The following is a 25,077-nucleotide window of genomic DNA, read 5'->3' on the forward strand; positions in this document are numbered from 1 at the left end:
TCCAGAGTTCAGCCCCTTTCCAGTTATAGCAGTTTCTTTTTCATTCCTTCTCCTTGTGCCTTGGCAACGCAGAACCCTGGGTCCAACAGCAGAATCACAAACGTCTCTCAAAACTCGTTTCCTAAAACAGAAGTTATCTCCTGAAACTTTCTCAAGTTTTTTTTTTCTTCCCAACCGAAAGTGGATTTCATTTATTTATTTTTAACCAAAAGAGTTGCATAAATTCTTTGAAGAGCAGAGGGGCATCACTGAGAAAAAGCAGAAATCTGACATTTTTCTTTCCTGAAAGGTTAGGAAAAGAAGGGAAGAGTGATTTTCCTCCTTTTGCATTTGGGCAATTAGAGATGTTTTGAGTGACTGGAGGGGGGTGTGGTGAAATCCCTGAGAGAAGTCTCCCCCCCCCCAATATATCTGAGGAGGGGATGTGTGAAACTAGCTTAGGGTTTTTACCAGAGTTAGAACTCTTAGAATTTATAAATGAGTTACCCCATCTGATATTTGAATGATTCAAATAAAAAAATATATGAGTGTAAAGAAAGCATGTTAATAGTGGCCTTCTCTTTGGATTCAGATTCACCACAGGGAAGCTACACACTAGTCGTCTCTGACGTTGCCAGGTACGAGTAGCCTTATTCTGGGCACTGGGGAAAACAGGCCCCAGGAGACTCGGTGCTATAGTGTGTCCGTAAAGTCATGGTGCACTTTTGACCGGTCACAGGAAAGCAACAAAAGACGATAGAAATGTGAAACCTCACCAAATACAAGGAAAACTCTCCCAGTTTCATACCTATTCAGTGCAGTTCGATGTGGGCTCACGCACAGATTCTTTAGGGCTCCTTAAGTAGTTATCCTGTATAGCCTCTACAGACTAGTCACTGACTGATGGCCTACCAGAACGGGGTTTCTCCACCAAACTGCCGGTTTCCTTCAACTGCTTATCCCACCGAGTAATGTTCTTCCTATGTGGTGGTGCTTCGTTATAAACGTGCCGATATTCACGTTGCACTTTGGTCACGGATTCGAATTTAGTGAGCCACAGAACACACTGAACTTTTCCTCTGTACCGTCCACATCTCGACTGGCATGGCTGTGGGCTGCTCCGCTGTATAGACGGTGTTACGTCATCGTCTGCACGTGCACACATGCTGCCGCATCATCCTACAGAAACTGGGAGGGTTTTCCTTTTATTTGGTGCAGATTTCACATTTCTATCATCTTTTGTTGTTTTCCTGTGACCGGTCAAAAGTGCACCATGACTTTATGGACACACTGTATTTCTGTTTCTATAAAATATTTATATAATAGAAATAGCCTGAAACATGGAAAGAAAAGATTAAGAGGAAGAGACAGACATTCCTCACTTGTTCTTCCTTCCTATTTCTGACCTGAGTCAGGCCTAGAGTTTGCAAGTTCTCATTCTTTTTAAAACATTTTTTATAGTTATTACAATATTATTGACTATATTCCCTACGTGCCAGACCCTTACCTAAGTTTGTTGACACAGTCCTAATGGAAAATAGCTAGCTGCTACCCCCAATACCTAAATGTTTATTCTTTCAGCTGGGTAATCACTCCGGACTGCCCCTCTCCCACCGCCCCACCTCATCCCAAGAAATAAGAATCCCATGTAGGTTTGCGTAAACATGGATGATTAGACTTGATGTTTATTCTTTCCTTGTCCACCAATAGAAGCCAGATATCTTAATTATTCCTTACCTGAAATATTGCTGCAGTGAAAGGAACAGGAACTGGGGGTAGAGAGAAATGTAGTCAAGAGCAGCAGCCTTGTCCTGTGGGGTCTCACACAGGTGGGAGGGGCCTGGGCTCTGGAGCAGCGTGTGTGTGCACGCGCTGAACCCTGGCCAGCGGGCTTCCTCGTGCCCCTTCCACATTAATGCTCCTTTCCAGGGCTGGCAGCTGCTCCAGAACCCAGACCCATCTCTTCCCTCTTCTGAAATTAGTTAGTTATTGTTAGTAGTTTGGATGGGCATGCAATTTCTTGTTCAAACCAGGACGCTTTGGGGCACACAAGGGCCATCTGTTAATAACTCCATCAGACAGCGGGTACCCGTGGACTGTTCAGGGCAAGCCGGAACATGTAGACACCCTACTTACAATTTGTCAGATGTGATAATGACCCACTTATTACACCTCCTCGGGGGGTTAGGCACTTCTCATAACTGAACTTACTAGAGTTTTCTCCCTTAAATAGAGTAACCTTAACTTTGATTTGTCCAGACACATTCTGGAATTCGTCTATTCACCCATCTCTTAAGCAGGCCATACAGAATGTAATTTAACATTCGTAGAGATTAAAACATCATGGTTGAGAGTGCACATTGCCTTCCCATCTCGTGATGCTTTCTCTGTGATTTTAGGTTAGTTACCTCCCTCCCAGCATTCTTATTTGCAAAGTGGTATAATGCGTTCAGCATGGCTCTAGGCTTATAGCATATACAGTATTTGTGGTAGTAGGCGTGTTGATTTGTGGAGTGTGATGAGCACCTAAAATCAACTTGATATGTTTCCTTCCTTCCACATAAATCCTCTAAGGTCTAGACGAGAGTCTAGTTTGATATCTGTCTCCCTTCTTGCTGTTACCAGCCATGTTTTACTGCAATTTTCTGGGAAATTAATAACTTGTTAGAATTGTAACACTGAGTAAATAGGAAACCCATGCCTTCAAAGTCGAGTATTGCCACCCAGCCCAACACAGTGTGCCACGGTGTGTACTCAAGGCCATCAGCAGCGTGGAAGGTCTTCCTGGAGTGTCCGCTGTACTTGATTGTAACCGATTTAAAGTGTTTTTGCGTTTGAGAAGTAAAGAGGGGTAGAACATACAATATATGAGAATTGGGTGAGATAGAGAGCAAAATTTCAAGTTCATTTCACAGTTCCCTTGGCGCTGCGGGGACCCACCCCTGATGAGTTTCCTCTTTGTCAGTGACGTTTACTTTTGTGGAAAGTGTTGACAAATACAAGGGAAATGTCTCTCAGGAAGGTTGTGTATCTTGCTGTTTTGCTTATTAGCTTTGAACGGCCCACAGGAGACACTGTGAGTCTTAAAATGTTTTCGCTGCTTTGACTTGAGGCTTTCTGCAGCTTTTCACCTTCAGAATCTTTAGTGGGTTTCTCCTGGAAGAGCTGGTGTGTCTGTGGTCGCCAGTACGACTTCCTTTCCAGCTCTTTCCTTTACACACACACACACACACACACACACACACACACACACACACACACACTGGGGTGACATTGGCTAATAAAATTATGTAAGTTTCAGGTGTACATTTTAATATATCATCTGTATATTGTATTGTATGTTCACCACCCTAAGTCAGGTCTCCTGTCACCCTTTATACCTCCATTAAAGTCAGTTTCTTAATGGGGAAAACAGAGGCACTCACAACAAGTTTAAGAATGAATATGTATATTCATTATCAGAAGATATAATGGAAGAGAAAATAGCAACAGAAAAGATAAAATACTTAATAAATTTAACAAGAAATGTTAAACCTGTATGCAGTGTTATTGATTGAATGTGACCCCCCCCAAAAAAAATTTATATATCAAAGCCTTACTTATACTTATAAGTACCTCATAATGTGACTATATTTGGAGATAGGCCCTTTAAAAAGTTAAAATGAGGCCATTGGAATGAGCCTTGATTCAATCTGACTGGTGTCCTTATAAGAGGAGACGATTAGGACATCACAGGAGACACTCAGGAAAAAAGCTGTGTGTGGACACAGCCAGCAAACTGGTCATCTGTAAGCCCAGGAGAGAGGGCTGGGGACAAACCTTGGTCTTGGAATGCCAGCCACCAGAACTTTGAGTAAATAAATGTCTGTTGTTTAAGCACCCCGTCTGTGATAGCAGACTTATACAGACCGTGTGATGGAACACTTCTGAAATGTACAACAGTAGACTTGAGCAGACCTCCCAAGTTCCTCAATGGGACACTTCAGTATAATCCAGATTAATTCTTAAGTTAATGTAGAAATAACAATGGGTTTCCAATTAAAGTACCAATAATATTTTCTTTTTCTGGAGGTAGACAAGGTGATAAATAAAGTTCATATGGAAAATAAGCATACAGCCTGACCAGGCAGTGGCACAGTGGATAGAGCGTCAGCCTGGGACGCTGAGGACCCAGGGTTGAAACCCCATTGTTGAGCACTTGAGCGCGGTGTGAGCATGGTGTCGCTGGCTTGAGTGTGGGATCATAGACATGACCCCATGGTCACTGGCTTGAGCCCAAGTCACTGGCTTGAGTAAGGAATCACTGGCTTGGCTGGAAGCCCCTCCCCCCCATCCCACCCCGTCAAGGCACATGTGAGAAAGCAATTATGAACAACCAACGTGCCACAATTACGAATTGATGATTTTTATCTCTCTCCTTGTCTCTGTCTGTCTCTCTCTCTCAGCCTCCCTCACTAAAAAAATAAATAAATAAAATAAAAAATAAAAATAAGCATGCTACATTGAAAAGGAAGACCTGTGGGAGACTAGCCCTATCTATATGGAAATATACTATAAAGCCTCTATAACTTAAACAGAGTGGTACTGGGGCGCCGACTAGAATAGAATGGAATGGAATGTCTAAAAATAGACTCTAACATGTATGGGACTTTATAAGAAAAGTGGTTGTCTCCAACCACTGGGACAATAATGGGCTTTTAATGGTGTTGAGCAACTGGCTAACCATTTGGAAAAAGGTGAAATTAGATCTGTTCCTCCTACTATAAATAATACTGAACTCCAAATGGATCAGAGAGCTAAATAAAATAAGAAACTTTATATGCACTCCAAGAATACATGGATGGATTCCCCCTTACAATCTGGGTGCAGGGAAAAGCTTTCTATGAATCAAAATCCAGTTGCAATAAAAGAAAATACTGAAAAATTTGAAAATAAAAAAATAAAAAATTTTGCACATAAGCAAACTCAAGACAGATTGTGATAAAATATTTGTAACATATAAATATATCATGGGTTAACATCTCTAATATGTATAGTATTTTTAATTTTTATTTACTGATTTTAGCGAGAGAGGAAGGGAGAGAGAGAGAGAGAGACAGAGACAGGAACATCGATCTGTTCCTATATGTGCCCTGACCAGTGATCGAACCAGCAACCTCTGCACTTCAGAACGATGCTCTAACCAACCGAGCTATTCAGCCAGGGCCACTAATGTGTATTTTTAAATGCAAAATGAAAAGACCAAGCCCTGGCCGGTTGGCTCAGCGGTAGAGCATCGGCCTAGCATGTGGAGGACTCAGGTTCGATCCCCGGCCAGGGCACACAGGAGAAGTGTCCATTTGCTTCTCCACCCCTCCGCCGCGCCTTCCTCTCTGTCTCTCTCTTCCCCTCCCGCAGCCAAGGCTCCATTGGAGCAAAGATGGCCCGGGCGCTGGGGATGGCTCTGTGGCCTCTGCCTCAGGCACTAGAGTGGCTCTGGTCGCAACATGGCGACGCCCAGGATGGGCAGAGCATCGCCCCCTGGTGGGCAGAGCTTCGCCCCATGGTGGGCGTGCCGGGTGGATCCCGGTCGGGCACATGTGGGAGTCTGTCTGACTGTCTCTCCCTGTTTCCAGCTTCAGAAAAATGCAAAATGAAAAGACCAGAAAGGGGCAAAAGACAAGCAGACAGTGCACGCGCACACAAACGCACGCACACACGCAAGCATACAAGTATTAAAATGTCCTCTGAAATACATGAAAAGACGATCACTTACTAAGATAAGTGCAGATTAAAATTGGGCAAAATATTATTTCCTACCCATTGGAGTGTCTAAAAAAGTCAAAAGTTTGACAAAACAGCCCGTTCGGGAAGCAGTGGATGGAAAAGCCACTCTCATATGTTGCTGGTGGCATTGCAAAATGGTGCAACCCTAATAGGGGGTACTCGACAGTGACAAAATGATATCTGCATTTACCCTTTCACCCAGTAGTTCCACTGCTAGGAGTTCCTGCCAGGGATACACCTTTAACAGTACAACAATATATAACACACTGGGTTATTCACTGCAGTTTACATATGATGGTAAAATATTGTAAACTGCCTAAATGTCCAGACAGGGAAGATTGGTTGAATAAACTGTGGTGCAATAAGCTATTAAAACAAATGAGAAAGAGCTCTATAAACTCAAAGTTAATTCTAGGATATAATGAAAAAAGCAAAGTGAAAAAGAGGATATATATATATATATATATATATATATATATATATACACACACACACACACACACACACACACACACACACAACCATATATATATGGTAGGTTGACTTTCTTTTTAGTAATAAAAATGAGATAAGAAAGCATATATTTATGTGCTTAATTTTTTCAAGAGGAAACAGGAAGGATAAACCAGAAAAAAAAAATGAAATTGATGATCCTCTGAAGAGGTTAGATGGGGAGACCGAGTAAATAAATTGTAATGTATACATATAATAAGATGCTACACATGGCATTGGGGAAGCCTTATAGACATAGTGTTGAACCAAAGAAGCTACACATAAGAGCCCATGCAATTCCATTTATATGAAGACATTTTAGTTTAGATATGTGATACCTCAGTACCTTCTTTAAGTTTATTAAAAGATACCTCTACCTACACCAGCAGTGGCAAAAATCATGTTAATAATCAGAGGGGGGGGGATTATTTTTCTTGTCAAATTCATCTATAGAATGCTGATTTGTTGTTGTAGCTGGTGGCTCACTTCTCCCAGGTCATTAGCACAAGCTGGTTGGCCTCATCTGTAATGTCCACTGAGAGCAGCACTATGCCCGGGAGCCAGACCTCTGCACACCACACAACAGCGTTACTGCAGGGACCCGCAGGGCATCAGCTTGGGGTGCAGAAATATGTACTTGGCTTTCTGCTGCAGTGGGAGGAGGTGGACTCCTACTTTTGAACGGCAGTAGGAGACGCTAAAACTGTGATGCGGTAAGGAGGGAGAGGGCGAGACTCGTGTGTGTGTGTGTGTGTGTGTGTGTGTGTGTGTGTGTGTGTGTGTGTGTGTGTGTGTTAGGGTTCTGAAGGGTTGAGATGGAGGATTGATTCAAATTGCTATCTGGTGCTGTCTTTGGGGGGAGAGGTACAGAGGGCACTATTTGCCCTCTTTTAAGGTACACCAATCAGAATTGAGGTGATAGCTAGATGACCAAAAAAGGCAACTTTGGAAAGTGGGCACCTAAGCCACGCAGCTAAAAGAAAAAAGAGAATGTTCGATTGCATATGTAACTTAAAGGCATCAAACCATCTCATACCATGAGTTTAGTTTGGAATATAGATTTCTGTTGGCATTGGGGACCCTTTATGACTACCGTACCGAGAATGTTCTTGTTCAGCAAAACAAAGTAGTTGATACTTCAGGTGGCTGTTGAAAGGTAGGAGTAGGCACTGTTCTCTTGATGACTTGATTTGGGCAGATTCCATCACTGTGCTAAAAAGAATACATTTATACTAAAAGGATTTGTTTTAAGGGGTCAGATAAGGATATCATATTGTTACAGGATTACCATATGTAAAATTTTAGATACAGCGTATGAGAAATTTTTATATCTTCAAACATTTACTTAAACATTTTTCAGCTCATGAATAAGTGATAATCCAAGTATTAAGAGCCATTTTTTTGTCCTGTAGAAATGTTAGTAATTATGGATAAAATCCCTGGAAAGCTCAAAAATCTGTTTAATTTCTAATCCCACTTAGTATTGTTTCATTGGGAAAATAAATTCTGAATCCTCACCCCCAGCAACAGTAACAGATTTAAATCTCTTCCCCTCTCCTTTCCTGCAGTTGACCAAATAGGTTGTTTTTGTCTTCCTAGCCAAGGCCACAAGAGCAGTAGGGACTCTAAGGGCCTGTATGACTGGGGAGAGCCATCTGGTGACCCTGGCAGGAAGCTCAGGATCTAACCCGGGTTAGGGTGCTGTTCACCAGCCTTTCCCTTAGATTCTCCTGGCATCCGTAGTGGCTTTGCTTCTGGAGATTTCTGACCATGCTAATTATTATTAACTCCTTAGGTTCCTGACAGACAGAGCTTTTAGGAATGATTTGTTTTCTTTCCTTCTCCACTGGTATAAACATTTTTGGCCTTATATATTCACTTAGTAAAATGTGAATTGTATGACCTATTTCGTTCTTTTTACCTGTCATGTAGTGTAATAAGGATACCTGAAAAGTGGGTAAATAACCGTATTTCCCCATATATAAGACAGACCTTTTTAAAAATTTTGGGGTTGAAAAACTGGATACGTCTTATACAATGGTTGTAGATTTTTTTACTTGCATTTTCCACTTTTTCGCACTTGTTTTTGCGCTCATTGTTGAAGACAGTGATTTGTCATCAGACATAAATGAGGACAAGTGAATGGATGGGAGTTTTGACAGTGATGAGGAGTTGTATGAATTTTATGATGAATAAAACTAGAGTTTAATAACTTTATGTAATTTTTTTTTCAAATTTCAGGCCCCAAAATTAAGGTGTGTCATACATGGGAGCATCTCATACATGGGGGAATAGGGATTAAGATCCTCAGAGAAAAGATGTTCACAAGATACAGTCATGCACCCCATTATGACTTTTCAGTTGATGACAGAGTGCATATACATTTATAGTCCCATAAGATTATAAGGGAGATAAAAAATTCCTGTCACCGAGTGATGTCACCATAATGGTTGTAATGTGTAGAGTGATGCATTCCCCATGTGTTTGTGATGACGCAGGTATGAACCAACCAGCTGAGCTGCAAGTCATATAAAAGTGCAGCACAGACAATTATAGTAGTGGGCTGTACCGTATAGGTCTGCGTCAGTGCCCTCTGATGTTAGCACAACCACGAAGTCGCCTAACAGTGCTTTTCCCAGAGTGTGTCTTTGACAACTGCATGTGACTGTGTGACTACTAGGACATAATGTAAAATCTGTTCCACAAAACATCATATTTTTTTCTTTTTTTTAATTCAGTGAGAGGAGGGGAGGCATAGAGACAGACTCCCTTATAAGCCCCAACCGGGATCTACCCAGCGAGCCCATTATGGGACGATGCTCTGCCTATCTGGGGCATTGCTCCATTGTTCAGCAACTGAGCTCCTCTTAGTGCCTGAGGCAGAGGCCATGGAGCCATCCTCAGTGCCCGGGGCCAACTTGCTCTAATTGAGCCATGGCTGCAGGAGGAGAGAGAGAGAGAGAAGTGAGAGAAGGAGGGTGGAGAAGCAGATGATTGCTTCTCCTGTGTGCCCAGACCAAGAATGGAACCCGGGACATCCACACACTAGGCCAGGGGTCCCCAAACTACGGCCCGCGGGCCGCATGCGGCCCCCTGAGGCCATTTATCCGGACCCCACCGCACTTACGGAAGGGGCACCTCTTTCATTGGTGGTCAGTGAGAGGAGCATAGTTCCCATTGAAATACTGGTCAGTTTGTTGATTTAAATTTACTTGTTCTTTATTTTAAATATTGTATTCCCATTTTGTTTTTTTACTTTAAAATAAGATATGTGCAGTGTGCATAGGGATTTGTTCATAGTTTTTTTTATAGTCCGGCCCTCCAACGGTCTGAGGGACAATGATCTGGCCCCCTGTGTAAAAAGTTTGGGGACCCCTGCACTAGGCCAACGCTCTACTACTGACCCAACCAGCCAGGGCCAAAAACATCATTTTTGTCTAATTAACTGTCTTTATTGGCATGTGGATATTGGACTGTTCACTGTATTTACCGTCTTGACTTTATTTACTATGCTTCCTTTTGGTCTAAAGTGAGTTGTATCCATTTGAAACATTTTATGATGAATAGTGCATATCATTCAATAAATATTATTAACTCTTAAATGTGAAACTCTTACCTGTCAAATATATAAAGTGGACTTGTCAGTGATGATATATATTCTTAATTGTGTCTGGTTGTTAGTAGATGAAAAAATTAAGACTGGGGGAGCCATAACGCTTTAATTGAAAAGAATGTTTTTTGCAGACTTTCCCCAGGCCGTTGGCCAATGCTGCTCGTCTCAGGTGTAAGTCATAAGTGATTCTAAGAAACAGTGTTTTTCACTGCATTTGTTCATGGGTGAAAAATGGCTTTTCATTTGAATGGCACTTTTGAGTTGGCAGCAGAGCAGGGTTCAGATAATTTGTTACTTACAGATTATGTTTCACCTTTATTACAATGTTATTATAGATTTCCCTCATTCACATTGTCTTGTTTTTCTGTGTGTTTTTTTTCCTTCCAGTTCTTCCTCCAGTGCTGGTGCCGAGACACAGTGAATATAACCCTCAGCACAGCCTCTTAGCTCAGTTCCGCAACTTAGGACAAAATGAGCCTCACATGCCACTCAATGCCACTTATCCGGATTCCTTCCAGCAGCCCAACAGCCATCCCTTCCCTCACTCGCCCAACAGCAGCTACCCAAACTCCCCCGGAAGCAGCAGTAGCACCTACCCTCATTCTCCTACCAGCTCCGACCCAGGAAGCCCTTTTCAGATGCCAGGTAGGTGGAGTGTTAGGTGGCGTTCTGTGGTCTGCTCCGAGGTCTCTCCTCAGTGTCGGGGAGAAGCTGTGTACCCGGCCTGGGAGCGTCTCTGTGCTGGTACCGTCCGTGGTGCTGTGCTCTAGGACTCGGGATTTGAAACTGGGCTGAGGGAGACCTCATCCACTAGGTGCTAAGTACATACCTTGTCTTATTCATCAGGCACAGATGCTTGAGTAAGTTCTGTTTTTTATTTCAAAGCATTTCAACGCAGCTGCATCCTTCTGGGAGTGGCATCATTGTTCAGCCTTTGCTGTTGATAAGAGAGAAAAAAGAGAAAAGCAGTGTGTTGTACACGTTTGCTTTAGGAGAAATGCAGCCTCCGTGGACATTATTTCATACATAGGAAAAATATCCTGCTATAAATTCAACCTCAGGAAAGATATTTCCTGAGGGATCCCAGTCCCCTACTTAATTAAATTCATTTAAGTGGTGATGTAATCCCAAGAAACGTATACTTTAACAACAAAGGAATTGCAACAGAAGTACTGGAAACCATCTGCTTGTTTAACTTAGCAAAGACAGAAAACAATTATCCTCCTTTTTAGACTTCACTGATGGTGTAATGTTTATCAGAATAAATGATTAATTAGGACATTTTGTTTTTCAAGTTAATAGGTTAATAAGCTAGCACCTCAGAGAACAAAGATGGGGGAAAAAGATGTTTAGTACCAAATTTCTTGACAGTAGGCATCAAGAAACCTATCTAAATAAAGATATACTTGATATCTATATACTTGACTTCTATGAGTGAGAGAGCAAGCATGTTTATTGGGCCACTGAAATGTTTTTTGTTTATTTATTCATTTTAGAGGGGGGTGGAGATAGCAGGGGGGAGGAGCAGGAAGCATCAACTCCCATATGTGCCTTGACCAGGCAAGCCCGGGTTTCAAACCAGCGACCTCAGCGTTCCAGGTCAACGCTTTATCTACTGCACCACTGCAGGTCAGGCTGAAATGGTTTTTAAGTAAATTTGAGTTCAACGTCAGTACTGGTACTTCCTCAAAAGTTGAAAAGTGGTTCACACTTGATATTTCTATCTTTTATTTATATATCTATTGCTTCCTTTTATTTTCAGCTTATTTACTTTGCTTTTTTTTTTAATCCAAAACTGTTTAGGATAAGAGTGGGAGATCTATTCATTTAAAAATCAAATTAACCATCTTCTTGTGATTTCCTGTTCACTCCTGTCCACTCCATCCCTGTCCCGTTGGGTTTTGGTGAACAGGCTGGCGGGGAGATCATTTCAGAAGGCTTTTGAGCCGTGGCAAACCCAGGGTGAGCCCAAGGGTGAGAGAAATGGAAGGTGGTTGCTTGAATTGACCCTTCTTCCCTGTCTGTCTGGGATTAAGGCACAGGAAATAGGGAGGAAATAGGGAGAAGAGGTCGCCCGGGTGGGAGGAGGCACTTGTGGGAACAGTGGGTACCTCCAGTGGTTACCTAGTCCCCCTGTGGTGCTGCTGATGCGTAGGTGGCCTGGGAAAATGTCACCAGCATGTTTGCAGAAATGTATTGAACTTGGTCTCAGAGGAGGCTCTTTGTCTTCATTCCTGCCTGGAAGGACAGCCCAGTCAGTGTCCCTGCTTCAGGGGAGAAGCAGTTTTAAAGAAGCTGGAGGAAGGGTGGAAAAGGCAGCCAGATAAGGTCCCCACAGTCCTGTCTTTGTGGCCTGAGCCCTTGGCATGGTAACAGCTGGAAGGTGGAAGTCACCGGATTGTGGGATTTAGGTCTTTGCATTTAATAGTCTCCCTGAGTGGAGGACTTCCCTAAGTCACCCGTGCTTCCCTGGGCTAAAGTTTTGTTCCCTGCTCTGTCGCTTGTGCTACATGGGCTTCAGGCTAGCCAGAGAGGAACTTGCTTTGGGGAAGCCTATGCCCTTTAGTTAAGAAAACAGAAGACTTATGTTCATGTTGTTTAAGAAATCAATATTGTTGGCCTCTTACTTGCCAGCTGGCTGTGACTTTCCAGAAGAAACCTAAATGTAAAAATTCTGCAGTAAAAGATAGCGAGAATAAACTGATTTGTTTCCTGTTATTCTGCTACTAGGGATTTTCAAACCAGTGATTATTTAAGTGGGTAGGACAAAGGTGGTCCAAACAGCTTGCCTGAAGTCTTGGGAAACGAGCAGTTTAAGTCAGTAAGCTGACTATATTGAAACTCAGCTGGTAATTCCTAAGAGCCCGTAGGTTTAGTGGAAGAGAGCACGGAGCCTCGTTGGTTAAGTCCGATGTAGATTTCAAAGGTTTTCCATCCACCTGCGAAACTGGGAGATGCTGAGGTCCTCTCCACATGGCTTGTATGCAAGAAAGATTATCTAGGTCAGGGGTCGGGAACCTTTTGGGCTGAGAGAGCCATGAACACCACATATTTTAAAATGTAATTCCGTGAGAGCCATACAACGACCTGTGTACCTTACGCATTATCCAATAAAAATTTGGTGTTGTCCCGGAGGACAGCTGTGATTGGCTCCAGCCACCTGCAGCCATGAACATGAGCGGTAGGAAATGAATGGATTGTAATACATAAGAATGTTTTATATTTTTAACGTTATTATTTTTTTTATTAAAGATTTGTCTGCGAGCCAGATGCAGCCATAAAAAGAGCCACATTTGGCTTGTGAGCCATAGGTTCCCAAACCCTGGTCTGGGTGCTCATCTGTGTTACAATGGCAGGATCCTGGGTGGTAGGCAGGCCCCTTCTGGAACTGGCCTCCAGTGCTTTTCCTCTCCCTAAATCTCTACTGAAACTGTGGAAGACTGTGAGACGGCAGTGATTTTCAGGAAGCGCACAGCAAACCCAGTGTCTGCAGCACCCTTTGTTTGGATGGGGAGGTTGAAATGGTGTGCGTGTTTATTAAGGACAAAAAAACCTGTTTGTTTTTTTTAACTTTGTAGCTGATACGCCCCCACCTGCTTACCTGCCCCCTGAAGACCCCATGACCCAGGACGGCTCTCAGCCAATGGACACAAACATGATGGCACCTTCACTGCCCTCCGAAATCAGCAGAGGAGGTAAAATGCATTGCTACTTAATTCCCCTTTTCCAGTCTCCAGTTTATCACTCCAAATCAGGGGTCCCCAAACTACAGCCCGCGGGCCGCATGTGGCCCCCTGAGGCCATTTATCCGGCCCCCGCCACACTTCCAGAAGGGGCACTGCTTTCATTGGTGGTCAGTGAGAGGAGCATAGTTCCCATTGAAATACTGGCCAGTTTGTTGATTTAAATTTACTTGTTCTTTATTTTAAATATTGTATTTGTTCCCGTTTTGTTTTTTTACTTTAAAATAAGATATGTGCAGTGTGCATAGGGATTTGTTCATAGTTTTTTTTATAGTCTGGCCTTCCAACGATCTGAGGGACAGTGAACTGGCCCCCTGTGTAAAAAGTTTGGGGACCCCTGCTCCAAATGTTACTCTCTCACTCAGCGTGATTAGTTTTTAACAAGGTAGCTATTTGGGGAAGACCAAGAGCACTAAGAGAAGCTCTCTAGAAACCATCCTTGGATGTTTTATAGGAAGAACAAACACACTGGTGTGATTAATGAAGACCTAAGTGTAATTGTGCCTCAATACTTGGTAATTTTGAATTGGAGATAAAAGAGTATTTTTAAGTAAAGGGCGGGGGGTGGGGGGTTATTGTACCAGTGATCATAACAGTACTGAAGTGAAGTTCCTACTGGTGATTTCCCAGATTAGAAGTTCATGTAACAAGGCTTTCCAGACGGTCCTTCTGTCGTTAGGAGAGCTGCTAGTCGTAAACCCCGTCTGGTTTCTAGTCCTCCTCTGTGGAGAGCGGCCGCAGGAACAAACTGACAGCATTCATTTCCTTCTTGCTGTTTTTCTTTGTTTCTGACCTGGCTGCAAAAGGAATTTGAGGCGCCTGTTTTTCCTCCTCTCACCCGGAGGAACTTGAAGCAGGACCGGACATTGCTTTCCCTCCCTGGCAGAGGGTGGGTCTGTTTGCAGCTCTGCATATTCCTGGGCAGTGACTGAGGGGAGGGTGCCCCTAGTCCTCCAGGGCTGCAGTGCCAAGAGGAGTGGGCTTGAGAGAGCAGGGACCGCAGGTGAGGAAGTGCTGGGAACATCTCTGAGCATCGGCGAGAAGTCGGGACCGCACCTCACCTCACCGCACTGCTGAATAAAATGCTCCCACATAGCCTCTCGTGGGGGAAAGTGCTTCGCCGGTGCATGGGCGCATGGCCGGGATCCTTGAATTTGTGTAAATTATATGCAAAATGACGATAAAACACAGTTCGACTGGGTATGTTTTATTTCATTCTCATCAGCTTTTTTATTAAAATTGGGGATACCTCAGACTTTGTCAGACTCACTTGTATTTTTGAAGGTCTTAAAATTTGTTGACAAACTCAAAGAACCTTTCTTAGGTGTGCAGTCTGGTGAACAAGAATGTACACTTTCTTACTCTATAAAAAAAATGTTCACATCTTTTCTGTTGGCTCTGCCGATCTCCAGATCATTCTCTGAAACATGTAATTATGAGCCAACAAAGATTCTGGTTGGAGGAAATAACTCCTGTCTCACACATCTTCGGAATTGTTATTTGGGGAACAGGACAGCAGGAAAAAATGGGCACAGCACATACAGATTATAGCCTGTGGAACCTATAGCTATTGTTGCTAAGTCCAAAATGTCTGATTTCACGAAATTGACCTTGAAATTGTTTTAAAAGTTTTTGTTTAAATAGCTTACACATTTCACCATTAGAGCCTGACCAGACAGTGGTGCAGTGGATAGAGCATCAGACTGGGACGTGGCAACCCAGGTTCAAAACCCTGAGGTCACCAGCTTGAGCGTGGGCTCATCTGGTTTGAACAAAGCTCACCAGCTTGGACCCAAGGTTGCTGGCTTGAGGAAGGGGTCATTTAGTCTGCTGTAGCCCCCCGGTCAAGGCACATATGAGAAAGCAATCAATGAACAACTAGGGTGCTGCAACGAAGAATTGATGCTTCTCATCTCTCCTTCCTATCTGTCTGTCTGTCTGTCTGTCTCTCTCTCTCTCTCTCTCTCTCTGTTTCTGTCACAAAACCCCCCCAAAAAAACATTTCACCATTAGAGTAAGTTTACAGTTAATATTTTAATGAGGAAGGAACGTTGGCCTTTTTGTTGGTGGTGGTTTTTCTAAAGTGTGGGGTCAGCAATACAGCCTGCAGTCAGATTCAGACTGTTTCCCTATCTTTGTGAATAAAGTTTTATTGGAATACACTGTGTTTATTTGTTACATATTACCTGTGGTTGCTGTTGCACTATGTGGGTACAGTTGAATAGTTGCAATGGAGAACACATGATTTATAAACCTTTCTGGCCTTTTATAGAAAAAGAAATTGTCACACTGTGACCTAGATGAATAGTATTTTGAACAACTGTGAACTGATAAAAGCTGTCTGTTGATGATGTTGCAGCCTTCTTTAAGATTTGGCACTTGTAAATCACTAAACCTTTGCTCTTTGAAATAGCAAATTGGCAAGGGCTAGGTGCTTAGCCAACAGGGAAGACGGTGTGTGTTTTCAGCTCACCCACTTAAGCTTATAAAGCAACTAATGTTTGTGTGGATTTCCTTTTGTATTATTAAATTTATTAGGGTGACATTGGTTAGTTAATAAAATTATATAGGTTTCCAGTGTACATTTCGGGGTACACGGTCTGTATACTGTGCTGTGTGCTCACCCCCCAAAGCCAGGTCATCGTCCTTCCCATGCATTTGACCCCCTTTACCTTTTACTCCTCCCCCACACCCCTTCCCTCCGGTAACCACATACTGTTGTCTGTGTCCATGAGTTTGTTTGCTTGTCTTTTTTGTTCATTTGTTGCTTTCAGTTTCATATCCCACATATGAGTGAAATCCTACGGTTCTTGACTTCTTCTGTCCAAGTTATTTCACTTAGCAGGATATTCTCAAGATCCACCCATGTTGTCACAAATGGCAGTATGTCATCTTTTCTTGTGGCTGAGTGGTTTCTTATGACCATTTTCTTTGTTTTCTGTACGGAATTCTAAAGTAAAGTACATTTAATATTTATGGAGGTTGATGTTAAGAACATAGAAATGCTTTTTCCCTTCACAGTTATAGTTCATGCCTCCAACGTGGATTTCCTTTTATTTTTTTCTTCTTTTATTTACGATTGTACCCTCAAGACTTCATAAACCTCAGATCGTTATGGTATCGGCATACTGGCTGTATGTGGTGTGTATTCCTGGAATCTCTAACGCGGTGGTATAAGAGGTTTTTACTACAGAAGGAACTTATCTTTAGAACCTTTTAGTTGCAAATATTTAGAAGCATGTTCTGTTTGGAGATTTGTTAGTCTTAAGAGATTTGACTTAACAAGCTGCATCCTGTCAGTAAAGTTGGGTAATTTCCATTGTTGGCCCATTCTGGGAATGGAGAGACAACACACACCTGCTCTGCATGACTTAAAGCAAATGTAAGGAAGTCAGCGTGAAATCTGGATGAGAGAGATATGATTCATTCTGTGAGCCTCGGCCAGCTGGCCAGGGCCCTTCCTGAGTCCAAGGGCCGCCGCGCTGGGGCTGGGACAGTTATTGGCAACTTCACGTGAAGTAAAATAACTTCTTATCAATAATTAGAAACTGATTTCCATTGCTTTGAAAAAGCCTAGGCGTAAGCAGGCTTTGTTGAAAGTAATTCCCTTTCCATGCCAGCACCTTTGGCTAATTTCCCGTCCTCCATTGTTCTCTTCCCCCTTGTTTTGTTCATCTCACTTAGCACTTGTTGCGTTTCTTTAGAAGGCGAGCCAGGGTCTGTGATGGGGGTGATTTCCATTTTGGCCTATGACGGGCGTGTGTCCCGCAAACGCTGTGCGGGTATGCTCGCTTCGCCGGCGTCGCGGTTGTCTAACAGTAATTAGAGACAATTATTTTCCAGTGAGAGGAGCACGTCGGGCTCAGTAAGGAGTATCTGCTTTAGACATCACCAATGAGCTCTGGCCATCACAACAGCAATTGCTTTTCTACCTCTTCATTCCATGATCCTGAGCCAGTTTGACAACACAGTTTCAGTTTTTGAGAGCCCGGGGCACTAACCCTGGTTGATGACAAGTGTTTCTCTCTCACAGATGTTCAGGCGGTTGCTTATGAGGAACCAAAACACTGGTGCTCCATTGTCTACTATGAGCTCAATAACCGCGTGGGTGAAGCGTTCCACGCCTCCTCCACAAGTGTGTTGGTGGATGGTTTCACCGATCCTTCCAACAACAAGAACCGTTTCTGCCTTGGGCTGCTGTCCAATGTTAATCGGAATTCCACCATTGAGAACACTAGGCGGCATATTGGAAAAGGTGAGTTTGCACTTGAACCTCTGTTGAACTGCTCAGTCCTTCCTGTAGCAAACCAGCAATGCCAGAGAATCTATACTTGCTGCAGCTTGTAAATATTTTTCTAATTTGTATTATCACAAAGTTCACTTCCAGCCAGCGATTCTTGTGGTCTACCGATGCATCATAATTAGTAGTAATTAGCAGAAAGAGTGATTTGTTATTCGGGAATACTGACCTGTCTTGTGTTGTGCTGCAGAATAGGATGGCTGTTAAAAGTTTTCTTACAACCGAAAACTAAAAGCGAATTAAAATAAGTAAACCTCGTGTAGATCAAATGAAGACCATAATTCACTGAGGAAAAACAAAGAGAACCAAGTAATCCAAAACAACCCATGAATATAGCACTTAGCTATGCACCCTCAGTCGGGGCCAGGTAGGGTAGTGTGGTTATAAACAAACCCTGAGCTGTTTCAGTAGACTTGGATGATGTGCATGTTTATGATCTCATGTATATGCATGTGTGTATGCGTGCGTACGGAGATGTGTCTGTACATGCAGAGAGTTTCTGATTTGTATGCTGAAGGGGCCAAGAGGCAGAGACACCCAGGAGCAGTGAACACGTCTAGTGCTGAGATCGTCGTCTCTCACACCGTTCCCCTCGAAGGGAAACCAGGGCTGCTTGGAGGAAGGGCTGACCTCAAGGCTGGGACAGGCAGGCGCAGGATGAGCCCGGAACGTTCTGTTGTAAAGAATGTTCAAGAGTAAAGAAAGGCCTGTGGAAACGATGGGGGCACGTCACAGGGCCCCCCTGGAGGGGCTTTCGCCGGCCAATTCTAGGGTAGTTGGAACACCAAAATAATTAAGTGCAAGAATGAATTTTAAACTAGTGGAAAGCAATCAATCATCGTTCCGAAGTCCATGCCAGTGGTGACTAGGTAAATAAATGAGTAGGGAAGGCTGATTGGTAAATGTAGAGTGAGTGCTAGAGTTGGAAAAGGCTGATTGGTAAACGTAGAGTGAGTGTTAGAGTTGGAAAAGTTCTTTCTTAGCTGTCAAGCAGCAGTCATCAGTGGACACGAAACACAGAGAGAATCCTTAAATGAGAATCAGGGTATGTGCTTGGCCCTGAAGTGTTTTGTCACGTGCAGCCTGTGAGTTTCAAGGGAGAATAAGGATCAGTCATTCATTACACAGTGGGGGAATTGGACAGCGTTGTGACTGGGAGATCAGAATCATCATCCCCAGTGAGAGACAGATGAGGATTCTATTCTTCCAGAGGCAATGCCCTGGGAGGAAATAGCATCACCTCTGCAGAATGCCTGCTGAGGTGCAGCTCTCTCTGCATCTCGTAATCAGGAACCTGCAGACAGATCCCAAACAGAGAGCATTCTGTTAAAAAGGCTGAGGAGGGACTGTATTCTCCCATAACGCCAATTTCAAAAGACAGGGGTGTGAGAATGTTCCAAATGAGAAGAGGTTCAAGGGATATGATAGCTCTGTGTTATAACCTGACCCTGGGTGTGATCCTGTACTGCACAGGGGAAAACATGTTATAAAGAACATTATTGGGGTCAACAAGCAAAATTAGAATAGGAGTGGTAGATTAAAGTATGATATCCATGTTAAATACTGGCATTGCTAAGGTACTGTGTCTCTGTATGAGAATATCTCCATTCTTAGGAAATATACACTTAAGTTATTTAGGCTAAAGGGTGATGATGAAATAAATGGTTTAGGAAAATATATATTTTATATATATCTATATGTGGGGTGGGGGCAAAAGTAGGTTTACAGGTATAGTACAAATAATAGTGCGAGAATAAACTGTTTTGCATACTCAGTACTGTAAACCTACTTTTGCCCCACCCTATATAGATCTAAATTCTGCGTTAAAATAACATACATGAATGCATATATGTGCATGTGAGTACGCGCAGAAGAGAAGGGAGGGAGGTGCACAAGATAAAGTGTGTGGAATAAATTGTCCCAATAGAGGAATCTGCATGCTGGTTACATGGGTATGCCTTGATCTGTTTTTCTATTTCTGTAAGTTTGAAATTATTTCCAGGGTACAAGTTTTTTAAAAAATGACCTATGATGAACAACTAAGGAGCCGCAACAAAGAATTGATGTTTCTCATCTCTCTCCCTTCTGGTCTGTCCCTATCTGTCCCTTTTTCTGTCTCTGTCTCTCTTGCTTTAAAAATATGACCTGTGAAATGAACAGTGAACCAAATTAAAAGGTTATTTAGTAGCTGCTTAAAAGACATTTGAGATAAAGTTTAACATTTAATCCTAAAAAAAAAAAAAAAAAAAAAAAAAAAAAAAGCTCTGAAAGCAGGAATTGATGGATAATTCCTTAATATGATTAACGGAGGCCCTAAGCTACGCATTTAATGAAGAAATGCTAGAACTTAGTTAAGTTCATACCATACAAATTATGTTTCTTTGGTCTGTAAACCCCTGAGATTGTAGGTATGCACAATTTTGCATACATTTGGAACAGAGAGACATATTTTTCATTAAGTTCTAATGTTGGCCATCGCCCCAAGGTAGTAAAAAGCCGTACTCTGGGGCATTCTTATTAAAAATTAGGAAGAGGGCCCTGGCCGGTTGGCTCAGCGGTAGAGCGTCGGCCTAGCGTGTGGAGGACCCGGGTTCGATTCCCGGCCAGGGCACACAGGAGAAGCGCCCATTTGCTTCTCCACCCCTCCGCCGCACTTTCCTCTCTGTCTCTCTCTTCCCCTCCCGCAGCCAAGGCTCCATTGGAGCAAAGATGGCCCGGGCGCTGGGGATGGCTCTGTGGCCTCTGCCCCAGGCGCTAGAGTGGCTCTGGTCGCAATATGGCGACGCCCAGGATGGGCAGAGCATCGCCCCCTGGTGGGCAGAGCGTCGCCCCATGGTGGGCGTGCCGGGTGGATCCCGGTCGGGCGCATGCGGGAGTCTGTCTGACTGTCTCTCCCTGTTTCCAGCTTCAGAAAAATGAAAAAAAAAAAAAAAAAAAAAAAAAATTAGGAAGAGGATAAGAATTCTGGGAATGCTATTATTTAAAATTGTTCCAGATGCCTTGACTATTGTAGAATTACAGATAATGGAGATAACCCCAAATGATCATTATTTATAGATGATATGATTAATTAATTGGTTGCTAGGGTTTGTTTGTTTTTAGGGGGTGAATAGATTCTTGAAGTGAAATTAGTAGGTAGGTCATAAGCTCTTGATATATTTTTTTCTAAATTACTTTGCAAGAAGCTTTTATTAATTTCCACCCATGCAGGAAGTTTGTGAGAGCTTTTCCTCTGCCCGTGGTAGTGTTACTTACAGCCATGGCGTCAATTCAAATGATGTATTTATTTAGAAACTTATAATGAATCCATTTTTAGAAATTATGTCAATCTCTTTTAATTTGGCAATAACCAGTTAGAAAATACACTAGAGGGGGAAATTACATGCCCAATAGCAACAAGAAACAAATTTCTTTTTAGAAATAATCTCAACTCGCAATATATGAGATTTGTGTAAAGGAAACCAATTTTATTGTAAGAGAAAGAAAATTTGAATAAAATGCAGTCTGTGCTTTTTAAAGAGAAGGCCTAATATTGTAAGAATGTTTTGAGGATATTCATTTTCCCTGATTTAATAGTTTAAAGCAATCCATATCAGAATCACAATGTAGTGATTTTTTGAAAGTTGGAAAATGTATGCTGAGTATTATAAAAAACTGAAAATAGCTAAATTTTTTAAATGGAAGAGTAAAGAAAATATACTTGATGTTAGGGTTAATAAAACATCATGAAACTACAATTAAATCAGTGTGTAGACAAAACAGTAGAATAAATTAAACACAGACTATACTGCATTTTAAAATTTAACGTACATTAAGTGAAGCATAACAGATCAGTGGAGTGTTCTGCTAATGGCCCTGTGATAACAAAGCTAGCTTTGGGGTGAGGCTGGAGGGGAAACCCTGACCTCATTCCATAGATGCAAATAAATTCATGAGTTGAACTTTTATTTTTAAGGCAAGCTATTCAAAAGTTAGAAAAAATATATATTTGATTAGAGAGAAATTAGCTAAGCATATTGACAACAGAAAAGATCACGAGATTTGACTACTTAAAGACTTCAAACTTCTGTAGTTTTAAAGAAAGGCACATAAGCAAAATTAAAAGACAAAGGGCTAATGGGGAAATAAATAAATGATATGTGCAGTTCATAAAAAATAAAAATACTTAGAACCCCGGCAGGATAAACAGGTGAGAAAGATGAACAGTAAATTCATAATAATAATAATAATAAAAAAAAACAGATGGCTAATAAACATGTGAAATCATCATACCAGCCTCACGTGCAAATTAAAACACTGTTGTTTTCCAGCTCTTAATTAGGGAAGTTTTGTTTTTGTTTTAAGCTCAGACTTAGTACTGGCACAAGCGGTGTGAGGAAGGCACCAGACACGACTGGTGCAGAGGGTGTGAATTGATAGAAACATTCTGGAAAGTCACTTGGCAAAGTGAATCAAAAGCATTCGATCCGATGATTTAACTTCCAGGAATCTCTCCTAAGGATATTATCAAAAATGACCCGGAGACATTTTTCATGGTCTTGTTATAATAGCAGAAAATTAGTAAGAACACAATAGTTCAGTAATGGGAGAATCATTAAATCAATAGTTGTATCCATACAAGTCATGTAGATATTTAAAATGATTGCAAAGAAAGTTTATTGATACTCAAAAAAACCTAATACAGTAAGTCAAACTGTTCATAATTCTTGCCTCTAGGTCACGAAAGAAAGGAAAATTTTCTCTGCTTTATATTTTGTTTTACTTTCTAAACTTCCTAAAAATGAAAACTTCTCATTTTTATAATCAAGGGAAAAGAAGTAAAAAACCAACACACAGAACACGCACTCTTGTTTTCTCTACATTAGACAGAAAAATAGGCTTTTGCTCCAGCAGCTATTTAATTGTCACAGAAGTCTTATCTGTTGTGTGTACATGTAAACACAACACATAATATTTTGTGTTAGACAATAGTGTTAGCATTGAATAAACTATGCAAAGAGTTATATACAAAGACCGTGTAAAGCCACATGCGATGTGACTTTGTTTGCTAGGGGGCCTGTAATAAAATAATCTCCCTAAATGGTTCAGGGCATTGTCAGAAAGGTTCCCCGCCTTCCCTTTTCTCTAAGGCTGGGTAAGATCAGTTTCCTACAGCCCTGGCACTCTGGGGCTCACAGGAAGAAGTGTGGAGCAGATGGTAGCTCGGTGAGATCAGGTTCCACACAGTATGAATTATTTTTCTAGCTGTTTTTTTTTTCCTGGACCTTACATCTTACAGCTTTCCGCGATACTTCCTCCACCTGTGGTTTTTCCTGGTTCTTTGACGTCTTTCCATCTTCCCTTCTCTTACCCTAAAAATTTTCAAACAGCTTAGCTGCAAAATAAATGCAAGAGAGCTATGTGATGATCCCATAATAAAGTTCAGCTTTATTGTGGTGTATTTTTTAAAGTGGGAATATGCTTTCAATCCACGGCCAAATAGGACATTGAACACTTACCAGAATGAAATAGGTGCACTTTGTCACTGATTTTTTTAGAGACTTGGTTATGTTATTTCCTTGAAACCTAGACGTGCATGTTAACATATGGGCACTAAATATATATTAACTAAAAACAATTAAGATTCTATCAGCTGTGCAAGACTTGGAGAATATCTATTTATCTAATCAGCTAAAGGTTAAATCTGTATAAATTCACATATTGAAGCTAGGCGTGCTTTCCAGCTGTGGACAGCGATAGTGACCGATTCTGCGCTGTGTCTTCCCACAGGGGTCCATCTTTACTATGTTGGAGGGGAGGTGTACGCCGAATGCCTCAGCGACAGCAGCATCTTTGTGCAGAGCCGGAACTGCAACTACCATCATGGGTTTCATCCCACCACTGTTTGCAAGATCCCGAGTGGGTGTAGTTTGAAAATTTTCAATAACCAGGAATTCGCTCAGTTATTGGCACAGTCTGTGAACCATGGCTTCGAGACGGTCTACGAGCTCACAAAAATGTGTACTATACGCATGAGCTTTGTGAAAGTGAGTGAGTTCTGATGCGTCCGGTTGGGGTTTTAACACTGTGCTTTCTCCCAGCATTTACATCTGTGTCTTCTTCTTTTTTTTTTTTAATAAATTTTTATTAATGTTAATGGGGTGACATCAATAAATCAGGGTACATATATTCAAAGAAAACATGTCCAGATTATCTTGTCATTCACTTATGTTGCATACCCATCACCCAAAGTCAGATTGTCCTCCGTCACCTTTTATCTAGTTTTCTTTGTGCCCCTCCCCCTCCTCCTCCCCTGTGTCTTCTTGATATGTGTCCACAGAAGCCAACTTCTTATCTAGGCATTGTTCAACTTAAACAAGGATGTCAGTTAAGAGAATACAGCAGGCCCTCAAATAATGGCATTTCATTCAACATCATTTCCTTAGGACATTGACAAGATATAGGAACTCACACTTGCGTATGTCAGTTACCCTGTGATAAAATGGGTTTGGTTATATGTCATTTCACTTGAAGTCCCAGAACATTAGGTGAGAACTTCACTGTATCATTGGAATACACAAGTGTGTGTGTTAAATGTACAGTGGTAGCACATTTAATAACTTCTCCATATTCGAATAGCACTGTTTTAGCTATTGTAATATCATTACAATATGCCGTGTTATATACTTAGTGTACATAGTTTAAATGCATGGTTGTCTTATGAGAGCAATTAGTAAGCACACCCCCTCTTCTTTTTCGTTTCATTCTGTGTTTTTAGTACTTTTATGATAGTAAAACATAACTTTTGTTTTAACAATAAGTAATCTTTTTGTAAAAATAAAAGTTCGGCACACTGGGGTTTATTTTGAATGGGTCAGTTTTCTCAGTGGTTCTAGTATCCCTATGATTTTCCTATAGTCCGAAAGTTAACGAGGCCTTTGCCCGAAGGTAAACAGACGCCTTGGCCCTGAGACTGAACTGTAGTGAGGAGGGGAATGTTAGACACATTGCTCACAGTAATTGATCTCGTTGCTGCCTCCTCTTTTACCTCCGAGAAATAAAAAAATTTAAGATATCATTGATATGTAAAAAAAAAAAGAAATATCTGTTCAGTAACTAACTTGAGTGACTGACTTGTTGCTGAATTCTCAAAGATGAATTCTTATCCTCTGTTTCCTTGAGAAACAAAATTAATTACATAGGTG

The 25,077-nt window shown here is 41.8% G+C and overlaps 1 protein-coding gene across 5 annotated transcripts in view; it reads left to right on the plus strand.

Annotated features, from left to right (window-relative positions):
- The window catches only part of SMAD1 (SMAD family member 1), a 72,122-nt gene that overhangs the window by 44,306 nt on the left and 2,739 nt on the right, over window positions 1-25,077 (plus strand). For all 5 annotated transcript variants that reach the window (XM_066385977.1, XM_066385961.1, XM_066385997.1 and 2 more), the window contains exons 3-6: window positions 10,238-10,495; window positions 13,429-13,545; window positions 17,627-17,848; window positions 23,663-23,919. In XM_066385977.1, the coding sequence (XP_066242074.1) occupies window positions 10,238-10,495; window positions 13,429-13,545; window positions 17,627-17,848; window positions 23,663-23,919 (854 nt within the window). The remainder of the gene's footprint in view (window positions 1-10,237; window positions 10,496-13,428; window positions 13,546-17,626; window positions 17,849-23,662; window positions 23,920-25,077) is intronic.

This window comes from Saccopteryx leptura, chromosome 1 (genome assembly GCF_036850995.1).
Source record: "Saccopteryx leptura isolate mSacLep1 chromosome 1, mSacLep1_pri_phased_curated, whole genome shotgun sequence".
Classification (NCBI taxonomy): Eukaryota; Metazoa; Chordata; class Mammalia; order Chiroptera; family Emballonuridae; genus Saccopteryx; species Saccopteryx leptura.